General features: G+C 47.6%; 1 protein-coding gene across 1 annotated transcript in view; it reads left to right on the top strand.

The window, feature by feature from the left end:
* The window catches only part of TMTC1 (transmembrane O-mannosyltransferase targeting cadherins 1), a 178,622-nt gene that overhangs the window by 148,215 nt on the left and 10,191 nt on the right, over nt 1-20,216 (top strand). Inside the window, exon 11 of the mRNA XM_054167616.1 lies at nt 12,890-13,033. Within this exon, the coding sequence (XP_054023591.1) occupies nt 12,890-13,033 (144 nt within the window). The remainder of the gene's footprint in view (nt 1-12,889; nt 13,034-20,216) is intronic.

Raw genomic sequence — 20,216 nt, 5'->3', positions numbered from 1 at the left:
AGTTTCTGTACATCCATGCACTGGTGTGCACATATGGGAGTGCACACAGGTATGCAGTGTGTCTCTACATGTCCATCAACATGTTCACAGCCACCAGCTTCCATTGAGTTTCCCTGCAAGCCCTGGTGACTGAGGGGTACCAGCCTGCTGTGCAGAAACCTCCGTTATCCCTTGTGGCATCTTGCAGAGAAGGGAGCCTTTGGCGGCAAGGAGGAACCCTCTGTCTGGCATTCTTTGCAGCTGAGGGAGATGCTCTGGTGCTCAGCCTTGAAAGAGAAGCAAGAGTGGGCCAGGAGGCAGATGAACTAGTATGAAAGCACTGGGTGGTGCTGTGCCATGTGTGGTCTGGCTCCTGCAGAGCTTGCAAATAATAGAACCTAGGGCACTGCTCATGGCATGGAAACTGGGAATGCTGGTGTGTGGCAGCAAGAAGTGTCACAAGGCCATGCTTGTGTATACTTGGATCTCAAATGCGAGCTAGATGGAGGGGGGAGGCAGGAGGAGGCAGTAAGGGGCCTATATCCATGTCCTTCACTGAGAGACTACAATTGGTTCATAACATGACTGCAGTGGCTAGAGAAGGAGGAAGCAGGCTGCTCTCTCTCCTCACTCCACTTTAGAAGTAAAGCCTTCATGCTGTAAGGGACATTCAGGTCTCTTGCTAAGCTTTCCCACACACCTTCCTGCTGAGTTTTTATGTATCTTAAATCAACAGTACCTTGGGTTGTTTAAATTCAGTTAAATTGCACTCTCCATGCAGTAAAAAAATTGTGTTCATACAGCCCTTTATATGTGTGTGTGTGTGTGTCTGTGTGTGTGTGCCTTGAAAATGCCTCTCAGCATCAACTGCAGGTGGCCTTGGATACCATCTGTGATTTATTTCTGGAAAGAATTAAAATACCAGCACCATTTGTTAGCCTGTTTTTACAGTGAGTCAAAAAATGTACAACACTGCTTTGCTGTGACTGCCCGGGCTGCATTTGCTCCTGAAACCATGAGTGTTCTTCTGACACTTAAATGTTGCTTAGGTCAGGCCCTTGGAGCAAGCCTTCTGATTAAGCATTTGATGAAGCATCTTCATGGAGACTTCATATGATACTCTGTGTTAGTGGATGTTACACACTCGAGGCATTTCCTTTTCCCTAGCCTGCTGTCTTTGTCCTTATGAAAACTTTGCTCAAGGAATGACCAGCTAGCACTGATTGCTGTTCTGTTAAATCATCAGAGACTTGTCTTCTCTGCTCCATACCAAGGGTCAGCAGAAAAGTTGTTCCCCAGCTCACATCTCTCAAGGATAACCTTGAGGCTTTTTGTGAAGGTTTGGCAGAGTAGTTGAGGCACTCCACTCATCCCCAGACATACGAATGTCCCGTTTGAGCAACTTGGGTGTTGATGGAATGAGGCTGCTCTGATGTACACTGAATCTGAGGCAAGCCCCAGGCATCTCAGAGACAGCTGTGGTTGTGGATGGCAGTGTGGGGCTGCAGAGCTTCCTCCAGCCACTGTAAAGCTGAGGAGATGGCAGGCGTCTTTCAGCCCATCTGCTTACGAGAGGCTGGTGTGCTTACTTCATCCCCTCATGCTGAGGGACTTGCCCCCCTGCTGGCAGTGGTGCCCTCTGGCGGGCTCTTCCGGGGCGTCTGCACTGTTCTCCCTGTGAGCTGGATGTGTTGTGCATGGTGAGTCCCGTCCTGGGTGTGAGTGATGCCTGGGATTTTCAGGACTTAGATGGATCCTGCATGAATTCTTTATGTGACAGCACAAGCAGGCAGCCCAGTTTGATAATCTCATGTTGTCTCAGCGCTGCAGGGAGCACGGGAGTTTAGCAGGAAGGCTTTTACTCATTTGCATTTAGCAGCGGCATTGTTTTGACTTTAAATCCCCTTTTTTTTTCCATGGGTCTAACTCTTAAGTTTCTACTCTCCCCAAGTTTGAAAATGTAATGAAAATTCATAAATTGTAGTATTGTTTGATGTGCTATAGGTTTGTTTTCTAAATGATGTGCTTCTTGATGTGCTGTGCTTGGATGCTCACATTTGTGAAAGGGTTTGCTGGTGTCAGGGTGCATGTGGGCTGCTGTTCCTGCTGGCTGGGTGCTGGACCAGGGGGAAGCTGGATAGCCAGGACTTTAATTCCTTCCAGTGATTCCTGCCTGCAATTCAGTACTTACTGTTCATACTGAATGGACCTCTGGAGGTTCCAGATCAGCCTCATGCTCTGATGGTCACTGACTGTAGCTGGAGGCTGTCATTGCAGCAGAGACCTTGTGCAAGGAATGGAGAGGCAGTAGCGTGGGGCAGGAGAGCTTTATCACTGGGGGTGGAAACCCTGACAGACAGTTGTTCTGGGCCACATGGGAAGCATGGCAGAGAGAGCACTGTCTGTCAGGGTCCATGTTATAGGTGCTCAGTACCAAAATGTGGATGACTTCTGTGTGCTGGAAGGTAGAAGACATTTGAGGTGAGCCAAGGGTACCCAAGGCATCTAACCCTCTCCCCCCACCACCTGCAGCAGCAGAAGGGGTAGGACACCCTGGGTAGTTGTCCGAAATAGTTGTAGGCACTGGTGATTGGGCATACACCTCCACTGACTTCTTGAGCAGGACCTCACCACCTCAGAAACTTGGTGGGACAACAGGCACAATTGGAGTGCTGCACTGGGGGGTTACAGGCTCTTTAGGAGGGATAGGTGAGGGAGAAGAGGAGGAGGGGTGGCTTTGTATATTAGGGAGTCACTCTCTGCCACAGAGCTTGAGGTGGCAGATGAGGGAATTGAGAGCCTGTGGGTTAAAATCAGAGGGCAGCCTAACAAATCTGACATCCTGGTTGGAGTCTGTTACAGACCACCCAGCCAGGATGAGGAGGCTGATGAATTATTCTATAAGCAACTGGAGGCTGTCTCAAGATCATCAGATCTTGTCCTTGTGGGTGACTTCAACCTGCCAAATATCTGCTGGGAACTTAATTCAGCAGAGAGAAGGCAGTCCAGAAGATTCCTGGAGCGAATGGAGGACTGCTTCCTGCTGCAGCTGTTAAGTGAGCCTAGCAGGGGCCAGGCTCTGCTTGACCTGCTGCTCTCCAATAGGGAAGGGCTGGGGGGAGAGGTGACTGTGGGAGGCTGCCCAGGGTGCAGTGACCACGAGATAGTGAAGTCTTCAATCTGCAAGGAGATAGGGAGGAGCATCAACAGAACCTTCACCTTGGACTGCAGGAGGGCAAACTTCAGCCTCTTTAAGAAACTTATTCACAAAGTTCCCTGGGTACCAACCCTCAAGAACCGAGGGGTCCAGGAGGGTTGGAGCTGCTTCAAGCAGGAGCTCTTGAAGGCACAGGAACTGGCAGTGCCCATGTGCTGAAAGGTGAGCCCAGGGGAAGGCTCTGGGCCTGGATGAGCAAGCAGCTCCTGGAGGATTGAAGGGGAAAAAAGAGGCTGTGTCAACTCTGGAAGGAGGGGAAGGCTTCTCCAGGTATGTTCAAGGAAGCTGTTAGATTATGTAGGAATAAAATTAAAGAGGCAAAGGCCCAGCTGGAACTGAAGCTGAACACAGATGGACAGATGGAGGAACATGGAAACTCCAGGCCTGGCAGCCTGACCTCAGTGCCAGGGAAAGTGATGGAGCAGATTATCCTGGGGGCAATAACTGCACCTGAAGGATGGCCAAGGGCTCAGGTCCAGCCAGCATGGATTTAGGAAGGGCAGGTCCTGCCTCTCCAACCTGGTCTCCTCCTATGATCAGGTGACTGTCTGGTGGACATGGGGAGGCCTGTGGATGTGGTCTGCCTGGACTTCAGCAAGGCCTTTGACACTGTCCCCCACAGCAAACTGCTGGCCAAGCTGTCAGCTCATGGCTTGGACAGCAGCTCTCTGAGCTGGGTTAGGAACTGGCTGGAGGCTGAGCCCAGAGCGGTGGTGAATGGTGCCACAGCCAGCTGGCAGCCAGGCACCAGTGGTGTGCCCCAGGGATCAGTGCTGGGCCCCATCCTCTTTAACATCTTCATTGATGATATGGATGAGGGGATTGAGTCAGTCATCAGCAAGTTTGCAGATGACACCAAGCTGGGAGCAGATGTTGGTCAGTCAGAGGGTAGAAAGGCTCTGCAGAGGGACCTCGACTGACTGGACAGATGGGCAGAGGCCAACAGGATGGCATTCAACAAATCCAGGTGCCAGGTGCTGCACTTTGGCCACAGCAACCCCATGCAGAGCTACAGGCTGGGGTCAGAGTGGCTGAGAGCTACCAAACAGAGAGGGACCTGGGGGTGCTGATTGACAGCCGCCTAAACATGAGCCAGCAGTGTGCCCAGGTGGCCAAGAGGGCCAATGGCATCCTGGCCTATATTAGGAACAGTGTGGCCAGCAGGAGCAGGGAGGTCATTGTGCCCCTGTACTCTGCATTGGTTAGGCCACACCTTGAGTACTGTGTCCAGTTCTGGGCCCCTCAGTTTAGGAAGGACATTGAGAGACTTGAAGGTGTCCAGAGAAGGGCAACAAGGCTGGGGAGAGGCCTTGAGCACAGCCCTGTGAGGAGAAGCTGAGGGAGCTGGGGTTGCTTAGCCTGGAGAAGAGGAGGCTCAGGGGAGACCTCATTGCCCTCTACAACTACCTGAAAGGAGGTTGTAGCCAGGAAGGAGTTGGTCTCTTCTCCCAGGCAACCAGCACCAGAACAAGGGGACACAGTCTCAAGCTGTGCCAGGGGAGGTTTAGGCTGGAGGTGAGGAGAAAGTTCTTCACTGAGAGAGTTGTTCGTCATTGGGATGTGCTGCCCAGGGAGGTGGTGGAGTCACCATCCCTGGAGGTGTTCAAGAGGGGATTGGATGTGGCACTTGGTGCCATGGTCTAGTCATGAGGTCTGTGGAGACAGGTTGGACTTGATGATCCTTGGGGTCTCTTCCAACCTTGGTTATACTGTGATACCGTGATGCCTCCATCAGGATCTGAGGAGGTCCATACAACACGAGTGAAGACACTAATGGGACTACAGAGCTGCTCAGGGATACTCTGAGATCCCTGGCACCATGCTGGAGCAAGCTCCCTGCCTTGTTTCTAGCATGTGTCGAGCCCTGAGCTGGACCCTATCATAGCTGAGTATGTGGAAGTGAGTGTGACATTTCAGCCAGTGCTGGGCCAGCAGTCTGGCTGCTTTGTCATGCTTTCACTGGAGAAGATTATGCCTGAGGCTTTCAAAGGAACCCAGAAGTGTTAGATCTCTCACTGCCTGACCTTCAACAGAATTTACCTCTTTTTTTTTTTAAATAAAAAGGGGGGAATCTATAAAAAAAATTCCCAGCCTGCCTCAAACCTTCTGTCAAGCTGAAGGGTGTTACCTCTGAGGAGGTATTGATGTAACTGTTAAAACTCTTGAAGAGAAACCAACTGCTGCTTAACGTCGCATGATCGTGTCTCCTATCAAAGGGATTAAAAAGCTTCAAATCAGATGTCTTTCTGAGAAAGACACAACATCTGTCTCTGAGACCTACATGTCTCCACATCACGTCTTCCTTGGTCACCACCCACGTCACAGAGGGCAATGGCTGACTCTGGGAGGGTGAAGAACCACCCACAGTAGGAGCGGATCAGGTCTGGGAACACCTAGAAACCTGGAGCTGCTCAAGTCCATGGGACCTGATGAGATACATCCGTGGGTCCTTGAGGAACTGGCAACTGAGATTACTAGGCCACTGGCCTCATATTTGAGAGGTCCTGGCAGTCAGGCAAAGTTCCCACAGCCTGGAAAAGGGGAAACATAACCCCCAGTTTTAAAATATGAGCAAAAGAAAGCCAGGGAAGTACAGACCGGTCAGCTCGCCTCTGTGCCAGGGGAGATCATGGAACAGATCCTCCTGGTAACTGTGGCAAGGAAATGACGAGGTGACAGGTGACAGCCAGCATGGCCTCACTAAGAGCAAATCCTGCCTGGCAGCTCTGGTGGCCTTCTTCTTCACCCTCAGCAAGTTTGCTGATGACACCAAGCTGTGTGGTGTAGCAGACAGATGGAGGGAAGGATCCATCCAGAGGGACCTGGACAGGCTGGAGAGGTGGGCACAAGCCAACCTCAGGAGCTTCAACAAGACCAAGGGCAGGGTCCTGCAGCTGGGTCGACGCAATCCCAGGCACAAATCCAGGCTGGGCAGGGACTGGCTGGAAAGCAGCCCTGAGGAGAGGGACTTGGGGGTGCTGGGGGAGGAGAGGCTCAATATGAGCTCTCAGTGTGCACTTGCAGCCTGGAAAGCCAAGCAGAGCCTGGGCTGCAGCAAGAGAAGTGTGGCCAGCAGGGCAAGGGAGGGGATTCTCCCCCTCTACTCAGCTCTGGTGAGACCCCACCTGGAGTACTGCCTCCAGTTCTGGAGCCCCTATTACAAGAAGGATCTGGAGGTGCTGGAAGGTGTCCAGAGAAGGGCCATGGGGATGAGCAGAGGGCTGGAGCACCTCTCCTATGAGGACAGACTGAAGGAGTTGGGGCTGTTAAGTCTGGAGAAAAGAAGGTTCTGAGGTGACCTTATTGTGGCCTTCCAGTATCTGAAGGGGGCTACAAGAAGGCTGGGGAGGGACTGCTCAGGATCTCAGGGAGTGATAGGACTAGGGGGAATGGAATTAAGCTGGAGGTGGGGAGATTCAGGCTGGAGGTGAGGAGGAAGTTCTTCCCCATGAGAGTGGTGAAGCCCTGGAATGGGTTGTCCAGGGAGGTGATTGGGGCCCCATCCCTGGAGGTGTTTAAGCCCAGGCTGGATGAGGCTCTGGCCAGGCTGATCTAGTGTGGGGTGTCCCTGCCCATGGCAGGGGGGTTGGAACTAGATGATCCTTGTGGTCCCTTCCAACCCTGACTGATACTATGATACTACTATGATACTATGACAAGAGCTACAGCTCTGGCAGATGTGGAAAGAGCAACTGAGGTCATCTGCCCAAACTTGTGCAAGGCGTGTGACACTGTCCTCAAGGCATGCTTGTCTCTAAGGTGGAGAGACATGGACTTGATGGATAACCACTCAGTGAGTAAGGAACTGGCTATGTGGTCGTGCTCAGAGAGTTGTGATCAACAGCTTGATGTCCAGGCAGAAACCAGTGGAGTTCCTCAGGGGTCTGTTCCAGGTCCAGTGCACTTTTACATCTTTGTCAGTGACACAGGCAGTGGCACTGAGTGCACCCTCAGCAAGTTTGCCAATGACACCAAGCTGTAAGGTGTGGTAGACTTACTTGAGGGAAGGGATCCATCCAGAAGGATCTTGACAGTCTTGAGAAGTGGGCCTGTGTATGAGGTTCAACAAGTCAAAGGGTAAGGTCCTGCATCTGGGTTGGGCCAACTCCAAGTGAAAATGCAGGCTGGGTGCAGAGTGGGTTTGGAGTATCCCTGAAGAAAAAGACTTGGGGGTGTTGATCAATGAGAAACTCAACATGAGCTGGCAGCCCCAGAGGTGACTGTGTCCTGGGCTGCATCCAGAGAAGTGGGGCCAGGCCAAAAGATGTGATTTTTCTTTACTCTGTTCTTGTGAGACCCCACCTCCAATACTGCATTCAGTTCTGGTGTCCCCATCATAACAAGGACATAGACTCACTGGAGCAAGTCCAGAGGAGGACCACAAAGGTGATCCAAGGGCTGGAGCACCTCTACTATGAGGATAGGCTAAGGGAGCTGGGGGTGTTCAGCCTGGAGAAGAGAAGACTCTGGGGGGGACCTTAGAGCTGCCTTCCAGTACCTGAAGGGATCCTGCAGGAAGGCTGCAGAGGGACTTTACTTGAGGGGGACAAGGAGTAATGGTTTGAGGGAGAGAAGGTTTAGACTGGATCGTCGGAAGAAGTTCTGCAGCACAAGGGTGGTGAGACTCTGAAATGGGTTTCTCTGAGAGGTTGTGGATGACTCCCTCCCTGGAGGTGTTCAAGGCCTGGCTGGATGAGGCCTTCAGCAACCAAGTCTAGTTGAGAGGTGTCCCTGCAGGGAGGTTGGAGGAGATGATCTCTGAGGTCCCTTCCAACCCAAGACATTCTATGATTGACTCTATGTAGAGCAGCTCTCGAAGCAGGTTACCATGCTGTTGTGAGGCCATGGCCTGAGATGTTACCAGTGCAGGATTGTTTCCTGCAGGATGCCTGGGCTTTAAATTCCATCAAGTCAAGGTTTAATTCAAGCTGACACAAAGCTTTATTGAGAATTATGTAAAAATGTGGCAATGCATGTGATATAATGCTGCAATTGAAAAACTGGCTTGAACTAGTATCCCAAAGTAAATATAGAATGGGCAGTATAAAACATTGGCACAGATGAAGCATTAGTCATGTAGCATTCTTTTGTTAGCAAAATTATGCCAATAAAACGTGTTGGAACGGGGCAAAACATGCATTAAAAACAAGTTGCCATGCTGCCAGCAACTAATTGGGCTGGGGTAATTAAGACCTGACTCTGGCTGGAGTGAGCCTCATGGATGTTGAGTATTGAAGTGGGGTTGTGCAGGCACTGGGAGAGCTGAGAGCCTGTAGTAAGTAGGCATCCTATGGCATGGAGGACCATTGAGAGTAGGCCTGTCCCAGGGCTCTTCAGCCCCTCTTTTCCTTTCACTAGGAGAGAGGCAGCACAACCTTTATCTCACAGCACTGCAGCAGTGGTAATTCATCAAACCTGCTTCAAAGGTGGAGCATTCCTTGCGAGTTCTAAGCTCAAATGCATTCTTTAATCAAAAGATGCATTAACAAAACCCAAGCATGCTAGATCTCCCCAGTGTGCTGATTTGATTTTCTATCAGAAACTGATGTGCTTGGGGTCCCTTTGAATGTTGTGCCAGGTGATGCAGGCAGGTGTTTTTATTCTGCTGCTGCCACTGATGTGGCTGTTAGGCTGATGATGACCAGTGTGCCTTACAGCTTTTATAACAGCTTTAAGAACTTTTGTGTAAGTCACTGGGAATGTGCTTCCATTGGGTTTGTCATTGATGCTTGGCGGGTGGCAAGGGACACGGCACTAGGCTGGGACATCAAGGAGAGTCACCCTGGTGTGCAACATCTTGGGGCTGTCCCAGCTTTGAGAGATGGCTCTGTCCTGTTTTTAATAACCTCTTGTCCCATGTGGTGGCTGTGGGGGCTGCTGGTGGTGCAGCTTTTCCCGGGCTGCTTGTGGTAGTTCCCGTGGGTAATTGCACGTCGGCCTGGCCCCATCCCTGTTGCTCTCTGCCCTCGCGCAGGCACGGCTGTGCAAAAGCCACATAAGGGGGGAGCGGTCAGGCAGATGCCTTTTGCTTCTTGAATGCTCCTGGCACCAGGCCAAGGGCTGCTTAAAGGCAGGACTGCAAGCAAAGCTTGCCAGTTATTTGAGAGGTCTCTCTAGAACTGAGTTAAAAGAATTAAAATTCTTGGTGGATTGTATGTTGTAGCCATGACAACAAATTCCCTCCCTTTCTCTTTTTTCTGGAATTGTCTTGTGGTTCAGATATGTTGCCAAACAAAACCTCTACATTTTTATTTCTATTTTTTAAACCCTTATGTTTCAGGTAACAGCAGCATCAAATTAAAAACAAAACAAATGCTCCTCAGTGTTTTGGTGACCGAGTGTGGCTTATGCCTGCTATCTGCTTATGAAACTGTGCAAGTCAATGTGACTTTTGCTTGGTGGTATTAGAGGGAATTTTGCTAGCCCAAAGTAAGTGAGAATAATTACTAGCAGGAGTCCTTGTGCAGGGTATACCTGTACCAGTTGAAGGGAAAGCTGCTGAAATTGATTCTGACCATTGAGCTACAGCACTGGAGGAATCATTTGAATTATTCATTCTGCAACAAGGAACCATCCCGCTTGTCTTATCCCAGGCTGATTTCAAAGATGTTTTTATGGCATGGGTTTCTTTTTCTAAAAGTAATTTTGACATTTCAAGAGTTACAATTACCTGTTCATGGAGGGGGTTAAAGAAAATTATTTCCAAAAGAAAGGAGAAACTAGTATTTTTTTTTTTTACATGGGCTGCTTCTTGCAGAATAAATGCAATGAAATTCAGCTTTCTTTCATAAATAATGCAGTGCTTGCACTTGATTAGGTGAAGCCTAGAGGAATTTTTGCCTAATCAGATGCATAGCAAGAAGGATATTGCCTGCAGACTCTTATCATTATCAGTGGTGGTGGCAAGGAAAATGCAGCTCCACGTGTGTCCAGACAGGCAGCTGTGCTTCTTTCAGTGTCCTGGCTACTTGTAAAACAAGATCTGATTTCTGAGTGTTATCATGAGGAGACTTCAAGTTAACTGGAGACCTCCTCATCCTGGTGGTGCTTTTCTGACCCTTCCAATAAATAAATCGATGCGAGGAGGAGACAATCTTTGCATCAGAGAGCTTAAGGTCAAAAAAAAAAAGCAAAGTATTAAGTGAGGAATCATTGGGACCAACTCCGAAAGTTATGAAAACCTGCTGTGATACTGTGATAACATAACAATGAAAAACCTCTATGTATACATGTGACTATTTGTTAAAATAGTAGATCACAGAGAGCGAAAACCAAAGCTATTTGAAAATGCTGGACCTGGAAGTTTTGCATAAATGTTTTTGAGAGTTCTTGAGTAGAGGTTGCTTCAGTTACCTGCAGTCAAGTTTTGCACTGCTATGCAAATCTATCCATGAGACACTGTTCTTCTGTGCTTTTATCCCCAGGAAGCTGTCACTAACAGCAGTGGGTATGCATGAAGAGAGAGCAGCGTAAGACCATTGGTCCTTTAGTCATCATCCGTGTTAATGGAAAAAGAGCCTGCGTCCCAATCTCCAGCCCTGAGGCCACTCCCATAAACTGACCTGCAAGTTTCCATGTTTGTGTCCTCTGAGACAGTGGCTGAGCCCCCATGTTAACCTGACCACTTGGGGTACTGTTTGAGGGTGGTATGGAACTGTTAGCTATCATGTTAACAGTGTAAGTGTGGATGGTCTTGGGCACAGGCTCAGGCTCTGATAGTTTACTAGAGGTGGTGCTCTCCTAGGGCTTGGTAATGTTCTCTGCTGAACTCATTTGAGTGACTTCTTGCTCTACCACCATAATAAAGTAATAGTCAAAATAAAACTGTAACAACTGAACCCTAATGACAAAGCCCAACACCAGTAGTACCCTCTCTGACTGCACTCAGATTTGTCACTTAATGTTTCTTCAGGTACATAAAACTACAAATGCTGGAACTTCTTTAGGACAGATGCTAAGTGGGTTTGAGCTGAACACACAGTGCTAGCTGAGTTTCTGGTTTTCCATTTGTGTTTCTTGGAAAAGGTAATGAGATGTAGTGAATAAACATAAAACACAAGCAATAGAGCCCAGGATACATGGAAGATGTGCTTGCATCCTTCGATGTGCTGTTGAGAGGCTTCGGTGCTGAGCTTGGAAGTGTATTTATGGAGCTGCTGGTCTGAACTGTGTGATTTAAAGGTGAAATCAGCTCTCTTTTTTAATCTTGAATTTTCATTCCTCTCCCAAACTGGTGCAAACAAATCTCCTGGGCCTAAAATGTCATGGGAGCACTAGAGGCCAAGAACAGAATTAATTTCTGAAAGTTTGAGAGCAAAGCCATCATCAGGCTCAGGGCTGTGAATGTTCATCAGTTTCTGACTTCCCCAAGTCTGACATACTTTTGCCCACTCATAACTCAAGCAACATCATGTCAGATGCTAGAGATGGCTTTATGTGTGAGTACTGACAGAAGTATTGCACAGCTTTCATCATAGGCAACTGGGGAAAAAAAAAAGCCTCAAAAATTTAACTCCCAGACCATTTTTTTGGCCCAAAACAGTATGAAAATCCCATAGAAGAAATGGGAAACAAGACTGAGTACTCAGTCATTTGCCCTAAGTTAGACAGGATGGTCTGCGCTCATGATCCTGGTCAAGGTATCACACACAGCTGTGTTCCAAGTGCTGACAAGCAAGCAAGCTTGGTCTTTTCCATTAGTGTTGCTCCCATTGATTGTCCTCCCATGATGTTGCTGTGGAAAGTGCTTCTTCCAGCCTGCTTCATCTAGGAAAGCTTAGCCTTGATACCGAGTGGATTTTAGGGCCAAGGCAAGACTGAACAGTATCCTCTCATCACTGCCTAGTTTTTGCTGATGCTTCTTCAAACACAGGCAGCCTCTCACATCCCAAAATGCTTCAGACTCACTGGGTGGCTTCAGTGATACCATTTCTGTGCCAACTGCAATCTCACCATGAATTCTCTACTCTTTGCTACTCTGCAAAAAGATCCGTTAGGGGACTCTTCAAAAATCCCTTGGGGAGGGAATGCAGTGGTATGGGCAAATGGAGACACTGGGCAATGCACCTGAGGGCTTGCAGCAGGAGGTATGGTTACCTCTGGCATACAGGATGTCCATGGCAGGGATGCTGGCAGAGTCTGCAGTCGTTAGTTACTATGAGTGGTATCCACTACCATGTGGCTGCATGTTTGAATGATCTGTCCCCATCTATGTGGCTTTGCCATCCTTGTCTGCTAGGCTTGAGTGGAAAAAGAGCTTCTGGGTCTTCTTTTGCTTAGTTACATGAAGCATCTTGGATTAGTTACCAGTGGTGTCTGCTTCCCCTGCAGTTTGAGCAGTGTGACAAAGCAATTCTTGCTTGTTAGAAAAACATTTTAAAGAAAGATATTCAAGCTGCTTTAGTCACTTTGCCTTTTGCTTGGAGGGTAAAACAGGCTTTGCAAGATATTCAGTGTTCTCTTTTGCTTGAAGTTATACAAGGGCTGTAGGAGAAGGTCTGATTTGCAATCTCTTTGGGAACTGAAAATGTTCCTCAGGATCCCAATAGAACCTGCAACAAACGAAGGGCAAACAGCATTTCCTAGCTGACTGCTTCCCTTTTATGGAGAGCCAGCAGTGGTGGCAGCGCTGGTGACCTCAGCTTTATTTGTCAGTTAATGAGTGTCTGTGGCTTGATGTTTCATTTTTCCTAGGCTGTACCCTCGTCATGCAAGTGCCCTCAACAACCTGGGGACGTTGACCAAAGATGTGGTGGAGGCAAAGGACTACTACAGACAGGCCCTGCAGTTAAACCCTCAGCACAACCGTGCACTCTTCAACCTCGGTAATCTGCTCAAGTAAGTTGAGTGTGGAACTGGCACCAAGGGAATTCCTGTTCTCTCTGCACACATCAACAAATTAGGTTCTTTTCTGCCAATTGATGAAAGAGTGCCATTACTTTTTATTGATGGCCAGGTGTGCTGCCACAAAGGTGAGCCTTACTTTGATAGCCTTATTCTATCTACCACATCACTTCAGACACTGTATACAGTTGTGTTTCAGCTGGAGGGAATTAACTTGCTCCAAGTCAGGCATCAAAAAATGAAGTGCCTAACCCAAACTAGTCACCTAAGACTCCCATCTCAGAGATCTCCAATAGAGCAAGCCATGTTGTTCAAAGACAGGCATCTGATGCAGATATAATAGATCACACGGACCCAAGCAATGCCTCTCTGCAAGTTCCCAATTCTCATTAGCTGCGTGGAAGGTTGATGCATAGTGTAGGAATAAGCACCTAACTCTGAGATGCTCAGAGCAACAGAAGCTTCATCCTGTTAAGAGGGTGGGTCTGGGTTTGAAGGAGAAGCTGGCTTGCATCCCGATACAGCTATTCTCTGAGCAGGAAAACAAGTTCATCAGCCATAATTTCACTTACTGTTATTTAGAGTGCCAGCCTTCAGCAAGGAGAATAGCAGGCAATCATAATCATGCAAATTAACTTGGCTAACCATATCTCAAGACTGAACTTAAACCTACACAAGAAGCTTTGTCAGTATGATGAGATCTGCTAGGAGTACAATTCAAAATAAATACATGTCTATTTTGCAGCAGCAAATCCCCTTGTTTTTTATGTGGATGGTGTGTTACTTGCTGACAGAACTGCGTAAGCTGCAGCAGTAAGAACACATCTTTACTGATAGGAACTTAGCCTGTTTTGTTGGGAACAGGTCTCTGCTAAGTCTTTCAGAGCGAATCAGGCTTCAGTGTCAGACTGGTTTTCAAGTGGCACTGTCTGATTAGAACAAACTTGATCCCTCTGGTTCTGAAATACTATTTTCAGTGTGAGTTTGTGTGACAGATGTTAAGTGTATAACTGAAGCTTTGCCTATTCCATTCAGTAGTAGAGAAGTTGTCAGAATAATATTACAAGTAAACCTGATGTCAGCTGAGAAATTATTAAATAGAACCTAGGGGAGAGCTTTACTGGAAATACTAAGAAGAAAGGAGAATGGTAAGGACAGTCTTGTTACAGGAGCAATTGAGTTTGAAATTAGTCTTCAGTGACAATGCTGTTAAAAATATGTATTGTCCTTTTAATTGATGTTTGCCTTCGTTATTATCCTCTGTGATTTAAAAACAAACAACCAAACTAAAACCCCAAATAGAATTAACCAGGTTGGAAAAAACCTTTTAGATCATCGAGTCCAACCTATCAGCCAGCACCATCTAATCAACTAACCCATGGCACCAAGTGCCTCATCCAGGCTCTTCCTAAACACCTCCAGGGATGGTGACTCCACCAGCCCCCTCCCCAGCTTTGTTGCCCTTCTCTGGACACCTTCCAGCATCTCAACATCTTTCCTAATCTGAGGGGTCCAGAACTGGACACAGGACTCAAGGTGTGGCCTGACCAGTGCTGAGCACAGGGCACAATGACCTCCCTGCTCCTGCTGGCCACACTGTTCCTGATGCAGGCCAAGATGCCATTGGCCCTTTTGGCCGCTTGGGCACACTGCAGGCTCTTATTCAGCCTACTATAAACCAGTACCCCCAGGTGCCTTTCTGCCTGGCTGCTCTCCAGCCACTCTGACCCCAGCCTGTAGCTCTGCATGGGGTTGTTGTGGCCAATGTGCAGAACCTGGCACTTGGATGTGTTCAATCTCCTGCCCTTGGACTCTGCCCATCTGTCCAGCCTGTCAAGGTCCCTCTGCAGAGCTCTCCAACCCTCTAACAGACCAACTCCTGCCCCCAGCTTGGTGTCATCTGCAAACTTACTGATGATGAACTCCATCCCCTCCTCCAGATCATCAGTAAAGATACTGAACGGCATGGGGCCCAGCACTGATCCCTGGGGGACACCACTGGTGCCTGCCTGCCAGCTGGCTGTGGCACCATTCACCACCACCCTCTGGGCTCAGCCTCCAGCCAGTTCCTAACCCAGCTCAGAGTGCTCCTGTCCAAGCCATGGGCTGACAGCTTGGCCAGGAGGTTGCTGTGGGGGACAGTGTCGAAGGCCTTGCTGAAGTCCAGGCAGACTACATCCACAGCCTGCCCCACATCCACCAGGCAGTCACCTGGGCATGGAAGGAGATCAGGTTGGTCAGGCAGGACCTGCCCTGCCTAAATCCATGCTGACTGGGCCTGATCCCTTGGCCATCCTCTAAGTGCTGTGTGACTGCACTCAAGATGACTGTTCCATAACCTTGCCTGGCACTGAGGTCAGGCTGACAGGCCTGGAATTCCCTGGCTTATCCAACTGACCCTTCTTGTGGCTGGGCATCACCTTGGCAGCTTCCAGTCCTCTGGGACCTCTCCAGTGAGCCAGGACCAGTGGTAAATGAAGGAGAGTGGCTTGGCAGCTCATCTGCCAGCTCTCTCAGCACCCTAGGATGGATCCCATCTGCTCCCATGGACTCGTGGGGATCCAAGCGGCTGAGATCTCTAACCACCTCCTCCTGGAACACAGGGGAACTATACTGCTCCCTGGCTCCATCTGCCAGCTCTGCAGCCCAGCTGTCTAGAAGACATTCTGTCCTGCTAGTAAAAATTGAGGCAAAGAAGGTGTTAAGTACCTCTGCCTTTTCCTCATACAAAAGGACATAACCCAGAACAGCACTGGGATGCTTAAGTCTGGCCTGTTGATGGGCTCTTGTGCCCCAGCAGATAGGGAGAAACTGGATTTGTTGCACTGGCAAAGCAAAAAGCAGATGTGGAAAAACATCTCAGAACTGCTGCTGGCTTTGTGTGCAGTATGTCATGTTTGTGTGTCCTGTTGGTCTGTGTGTGCTCTGCACCCATCTGTGGGGCCATCTATTGCAGTATGTTAAAAGATGTCCTGCTTGTGCTGTGTCATTAAAGGGAAGCACTCAGGTTCCATCTGCCCTTTTTCCACACCATTTGCTCCCATTTTCCAGACTTTTAAGATTTTCAAACCAGCCTGGTGCATCTCCACAGACCAATAATATTAATTATAATGGGAACTGGGGTTCCTTATCTTCCTGTTCATCTTTCAAAAATCTGCTGAAAAAAAGGTGGAGTTCATGGTGGAGGGATTAGCACATCTGTAAAGCACTAGTGCACATGCCTTTGCCATGACCTTCCCTGGATCATCCATCAGTTTAGCAGAGGTTATCAGCCATGGTGGGTCATGAGGTGTCTTCTGAGATGACCAGACAGGAACGAGGCAGAGATTTCAAACTCTTCCTTCCTGCAGCTTTTTCTTTATGTTATTTTTGCCTGGATCTCCAATTTATCCCTTCATAGATGTGTATACAGGGCACCCAGTGTTCTACAGTGCTAGCATCATCTAGGCAATAAACGGAAATCCACAGAATATTAGCGGCAGATATTATTTCTGGCTGTGCTATGAGATATTGTGAAGAGTGTTTTGATTTTTAAACACATGGCAGAGAGAGGATAAATGGTCAAGGCCATAAAAATATTTTCTGTCCTCTATGCAGAGGCTTCAGTGCACAGGGAACGAAGAGCCAGATCAGCAATACTTACAGCATGTCCAGGAACAGCACTGTTTGCACTGAGACACATAACAAACCACTTGGCACAGGGAATTCCCAGCTGAAATGTTCTGAATTCCTTATACCCATCCCTGCTCATAACATGTTACTCTGATGGTGGATATTAGTTTTCACCTTCTCCAGAGTGCTGAGAGGGAAACTCCAGGATTTTTGCAGGATGGGTTGGCTATACCCATGTGGGAATCTGCCTCTCATTATTGCCTGTAAATAAGCTCTCTGTTTAAGCATCCATTGCTTGTGATTTAAGCTTGAGTAAAAGTCTGTTGTGAGGACCACAGGGTGGAATCTTCAGTGTTTTGTTCTAAGGAAGTTCTAGATGAAAAAGGCTATTTCCATTTCTGTTTGCACATAATGAAGACAGCTAGCTATGTGCCAGAAGATGAATGGTCTCAGGAAACATTGCAGGATAATGGCTGAATAAGCCTCTGGTTTTGTTTACATATCCTAAAATAAAGTTGTATGTCAACATTTTCTTGCCTAATGTAAATATTGGAGATTAGATAATTAAACCATGCCAACAGATTTCTTGTTTAAAATAGACCCAAAAGATGGCTTACCTAAGAGTGATAAATCTCTTTCTCTGCCCTTGTGGTCTGTGATCAGTGACATGGAGCAGCCTGATACTGCTTTATTGTGTTTTCTTTTGAAGCTTCCTATTATATGAATATTTAACTCCTCAGTATAGACTGATCTTGAAAAACAGAGTTAAGTAAGGTCCAGAATACCTGACAGTTGTGTAGATTGTGGGATGTTCCATAAAGAGACAAGAAACAAAAGAGTAGGACCACTCAGAGTCAATATTTATGTCGCCTTTCTGTTGCGGGAAGAATGGGAGAGAACTCACTTGCGATGCTAAGGCAACTCCAGATTGAGTGCGTGGCCTCTTGTGAGTATCCCTTACATGCTCTGAGAATGTTGCAGCTTCAGTTTCATGGGGAAATACCTAGAAACAATGTCCACTGACAACTTCAGTTTATTCAAAAGATGATTCACTTCTGGATGCAGAACAACACATCCTGTGGGTTTGTTCCCATAATTTAGTCCAAGCTGAGCAAGCCTGGCTAGGAAGGAGGACTGTCTGCCCTCTCTGACATGGGCTTCTGGGTACCTCTGCCGGTGAACGTGCTCCCACAGGCCTGTGGAACTCCCTGAAAATGTTGAAAAACATCAGATAGATGTTATGTGTAGTAAAATTTAAGATCTTCTCTGGGTTCCCTCCACTAAGTCCATGCTTTTCTTGCACTAAGCATGGTCAGATGTTGCTCCATATGTGGGCTTGGAAGTCTCATATAAAAGAGAAGGATCACTTCTCTGGCTCCATTGTTGGCCTTCTTTGCAGTGTAGAGTACATCACTGGCCCATGGACTTGCTGTCCACCAGAACCCCAGTCCTCCCCCAGCCTGTGCTTGTGCATGGGGTTATCCTGCTCTCAGTGCAGTATTTGTATTGTCTTTTGTTGAACTTCATGAGGCTCCCATCAGACCTGGTCCCTCTGAAAAGCATCACCCCCCACCCCTTGCAGGGTATTGCCTATTCTTCCTCTTTGGCATCATTCACATAATATGGATGAATGGCAAATGAGTGCATCTAAAATAGCTGCATCAGTTTCAAACCAGGGAGTTGAGCAGGGTCAGAGGCTTCCTTTCAGACAGGCAGAGTTAGATACTGCAAGTCCCCTTTGATTATGGTGTGAAATCAAGATGAGATGCTCAGAGCAGTTGTGGAGCCCTTGTAGAGTACTGTGCTTCTGACTTTAGTGCAGACTAACTGCACAAAATAAAACTTACATTGACAGTGTAAAGGTCTTTTCTGGCACTAATTTCTAGGCTACTCTTTCTTTTGAAATTGACGTTTGCTCCAGTGCTGACAGCCCACACAGAGCTCTGTGCATCACCAGACTTCTGCAGAGTGGTTTAACCTCATGCTGCTCCAACTTGTGAAACTATGGAAGTGCTGCTTCCAGTGGAAAGAGCTGTTCCTTGCTCTTGGCTCGGACACACCATTATGGAGGGGAGGTTGGGGGCTTCAGTGGAAAAGGGGGTCAGGAGAGGTCATTGTAAGGCAAAGGTAATTTGGGGAAAACTTGGATGAAGTGATCACAGACTGATCACACTGGTTGAATTTGCTCCCCTCTGTCATAGCAAAGGTACACATGACCTGGCCTTTCCTGCTGCAGATCCCCAGTTCACAGTAAATTGCTGTATCAGGCTGTTCTGCCAGTGCCCTGTGCTCTCCCAGATTGCATGGGATTTACATAAGCAACATCCTCCATGCTGCAAAGCATTGGCCTTGATCCAGGAAAGTACTTCAGCCAGTAATTAATTTTCAACTTGCATACATAAAAGCTAAGTATTGCCTTTAAGTGCTTGGCCAGAGCATTTGGTGTCTTGCAGGCCTGAGCTCTCTGACTGGATTTGCTTTTTTTAATACAATTCTGTCTGACACATAAAAAGTTGCCATAATCTTTCCCTCTCTGTCCCCACTTTCAGGAGACAGACACTGTTCTTGGATCAAATTCTTTTAAAAAGAGACCATTTTGGAAATAAAGAGTAATTAAGAGGGCTGCCCATGGCCAGAGTGCATGCTTATGATTAATGGGAGCCCATACTGCTGCTGAGTGGATCACGTAATCCTTTTCTTTCTGTAGCTGCCATTTCCTACTTTTTTTCTGTTTTTTTTCTTTTCTTCTTGCCAAACATCACTACCTTTATGAAGTATCATCTGGTTTGGATTGAGAAAAATGCGTCCTGAAACTCCAGCCAAGGGACCCAGAATTTTTATCCACTGTCAAGCTAGCTAGTCTTTAATTACTGTAGGAGCACAGTCCTTCTGCATTTGTTTTCCCTTCCTTCATGTAGTGTATGGAGAACACCACCGGCAGAAGAAAAAGAGACTGCACAACTGCTTTTACTTAGCTTAACGCAAGGGCAAAATATTCTCCTAGTTACACAACTGGAGAGGCAAAAAGTCTGCAAAGCCACATATATTATCAGCTGAAATTTGCACCTTATAAACAGGATCTGTTTACTTGACCACGTCACCCAGATGAAATCTAAGGCCAAAGCACCAAGGTGTTAAAATCCTTTCTGTATCCCAGAGCCCTTTGCTTCTTTTTGCGTGCCCTGTTGTTCCTATTCTTCATACACTCAACAGAAGGAAAATGTTGTTCCTGTCCAGCCAAATATCCTTAGATGTTTGTTCATGAAACCTTCTCATTTTTCCAAGGAAAGAAATAGAGAGTGATCCTGCAGAAACTGTACCTCAAACAAATCTACATCCTCAGGTTTTCATTCAGGAAAGCTCCGTTTGCATAACAATAAATGCACAGCAAAGGCAAAAGGAACTAGCTGGGAATAGAAAGTGACTCGTTCAGCACAGCCATCTCTTAGCCGTCTCTGCTCGTAATCCTTAGGATCTGACCAACAGCCTAGTGACTTGATAAGGACAGACATACCAAGCAGATTGATCTCAGCAGTACTGTAATTCCAAAGTATTAATTTAACTA

This window comes from Dryobates pubescens, chromosome 15 (genome assembly GCF_014839835.1).
Source record: "Dryobates pubescens isolate bDryPub1 chromosome 15, bDryPub1.pri, whole genome shotgun sequence".
In the NCBI taxonomy this organism is placed as follows: Eukaryota; Metazoa; Chordata; class Aves; order Piciformes; family Picidae; genus Dryobates; species Dryobates pubescens.
This window is presented reverse-complemented; position numbering and strand designations above follow the sequence as displayed.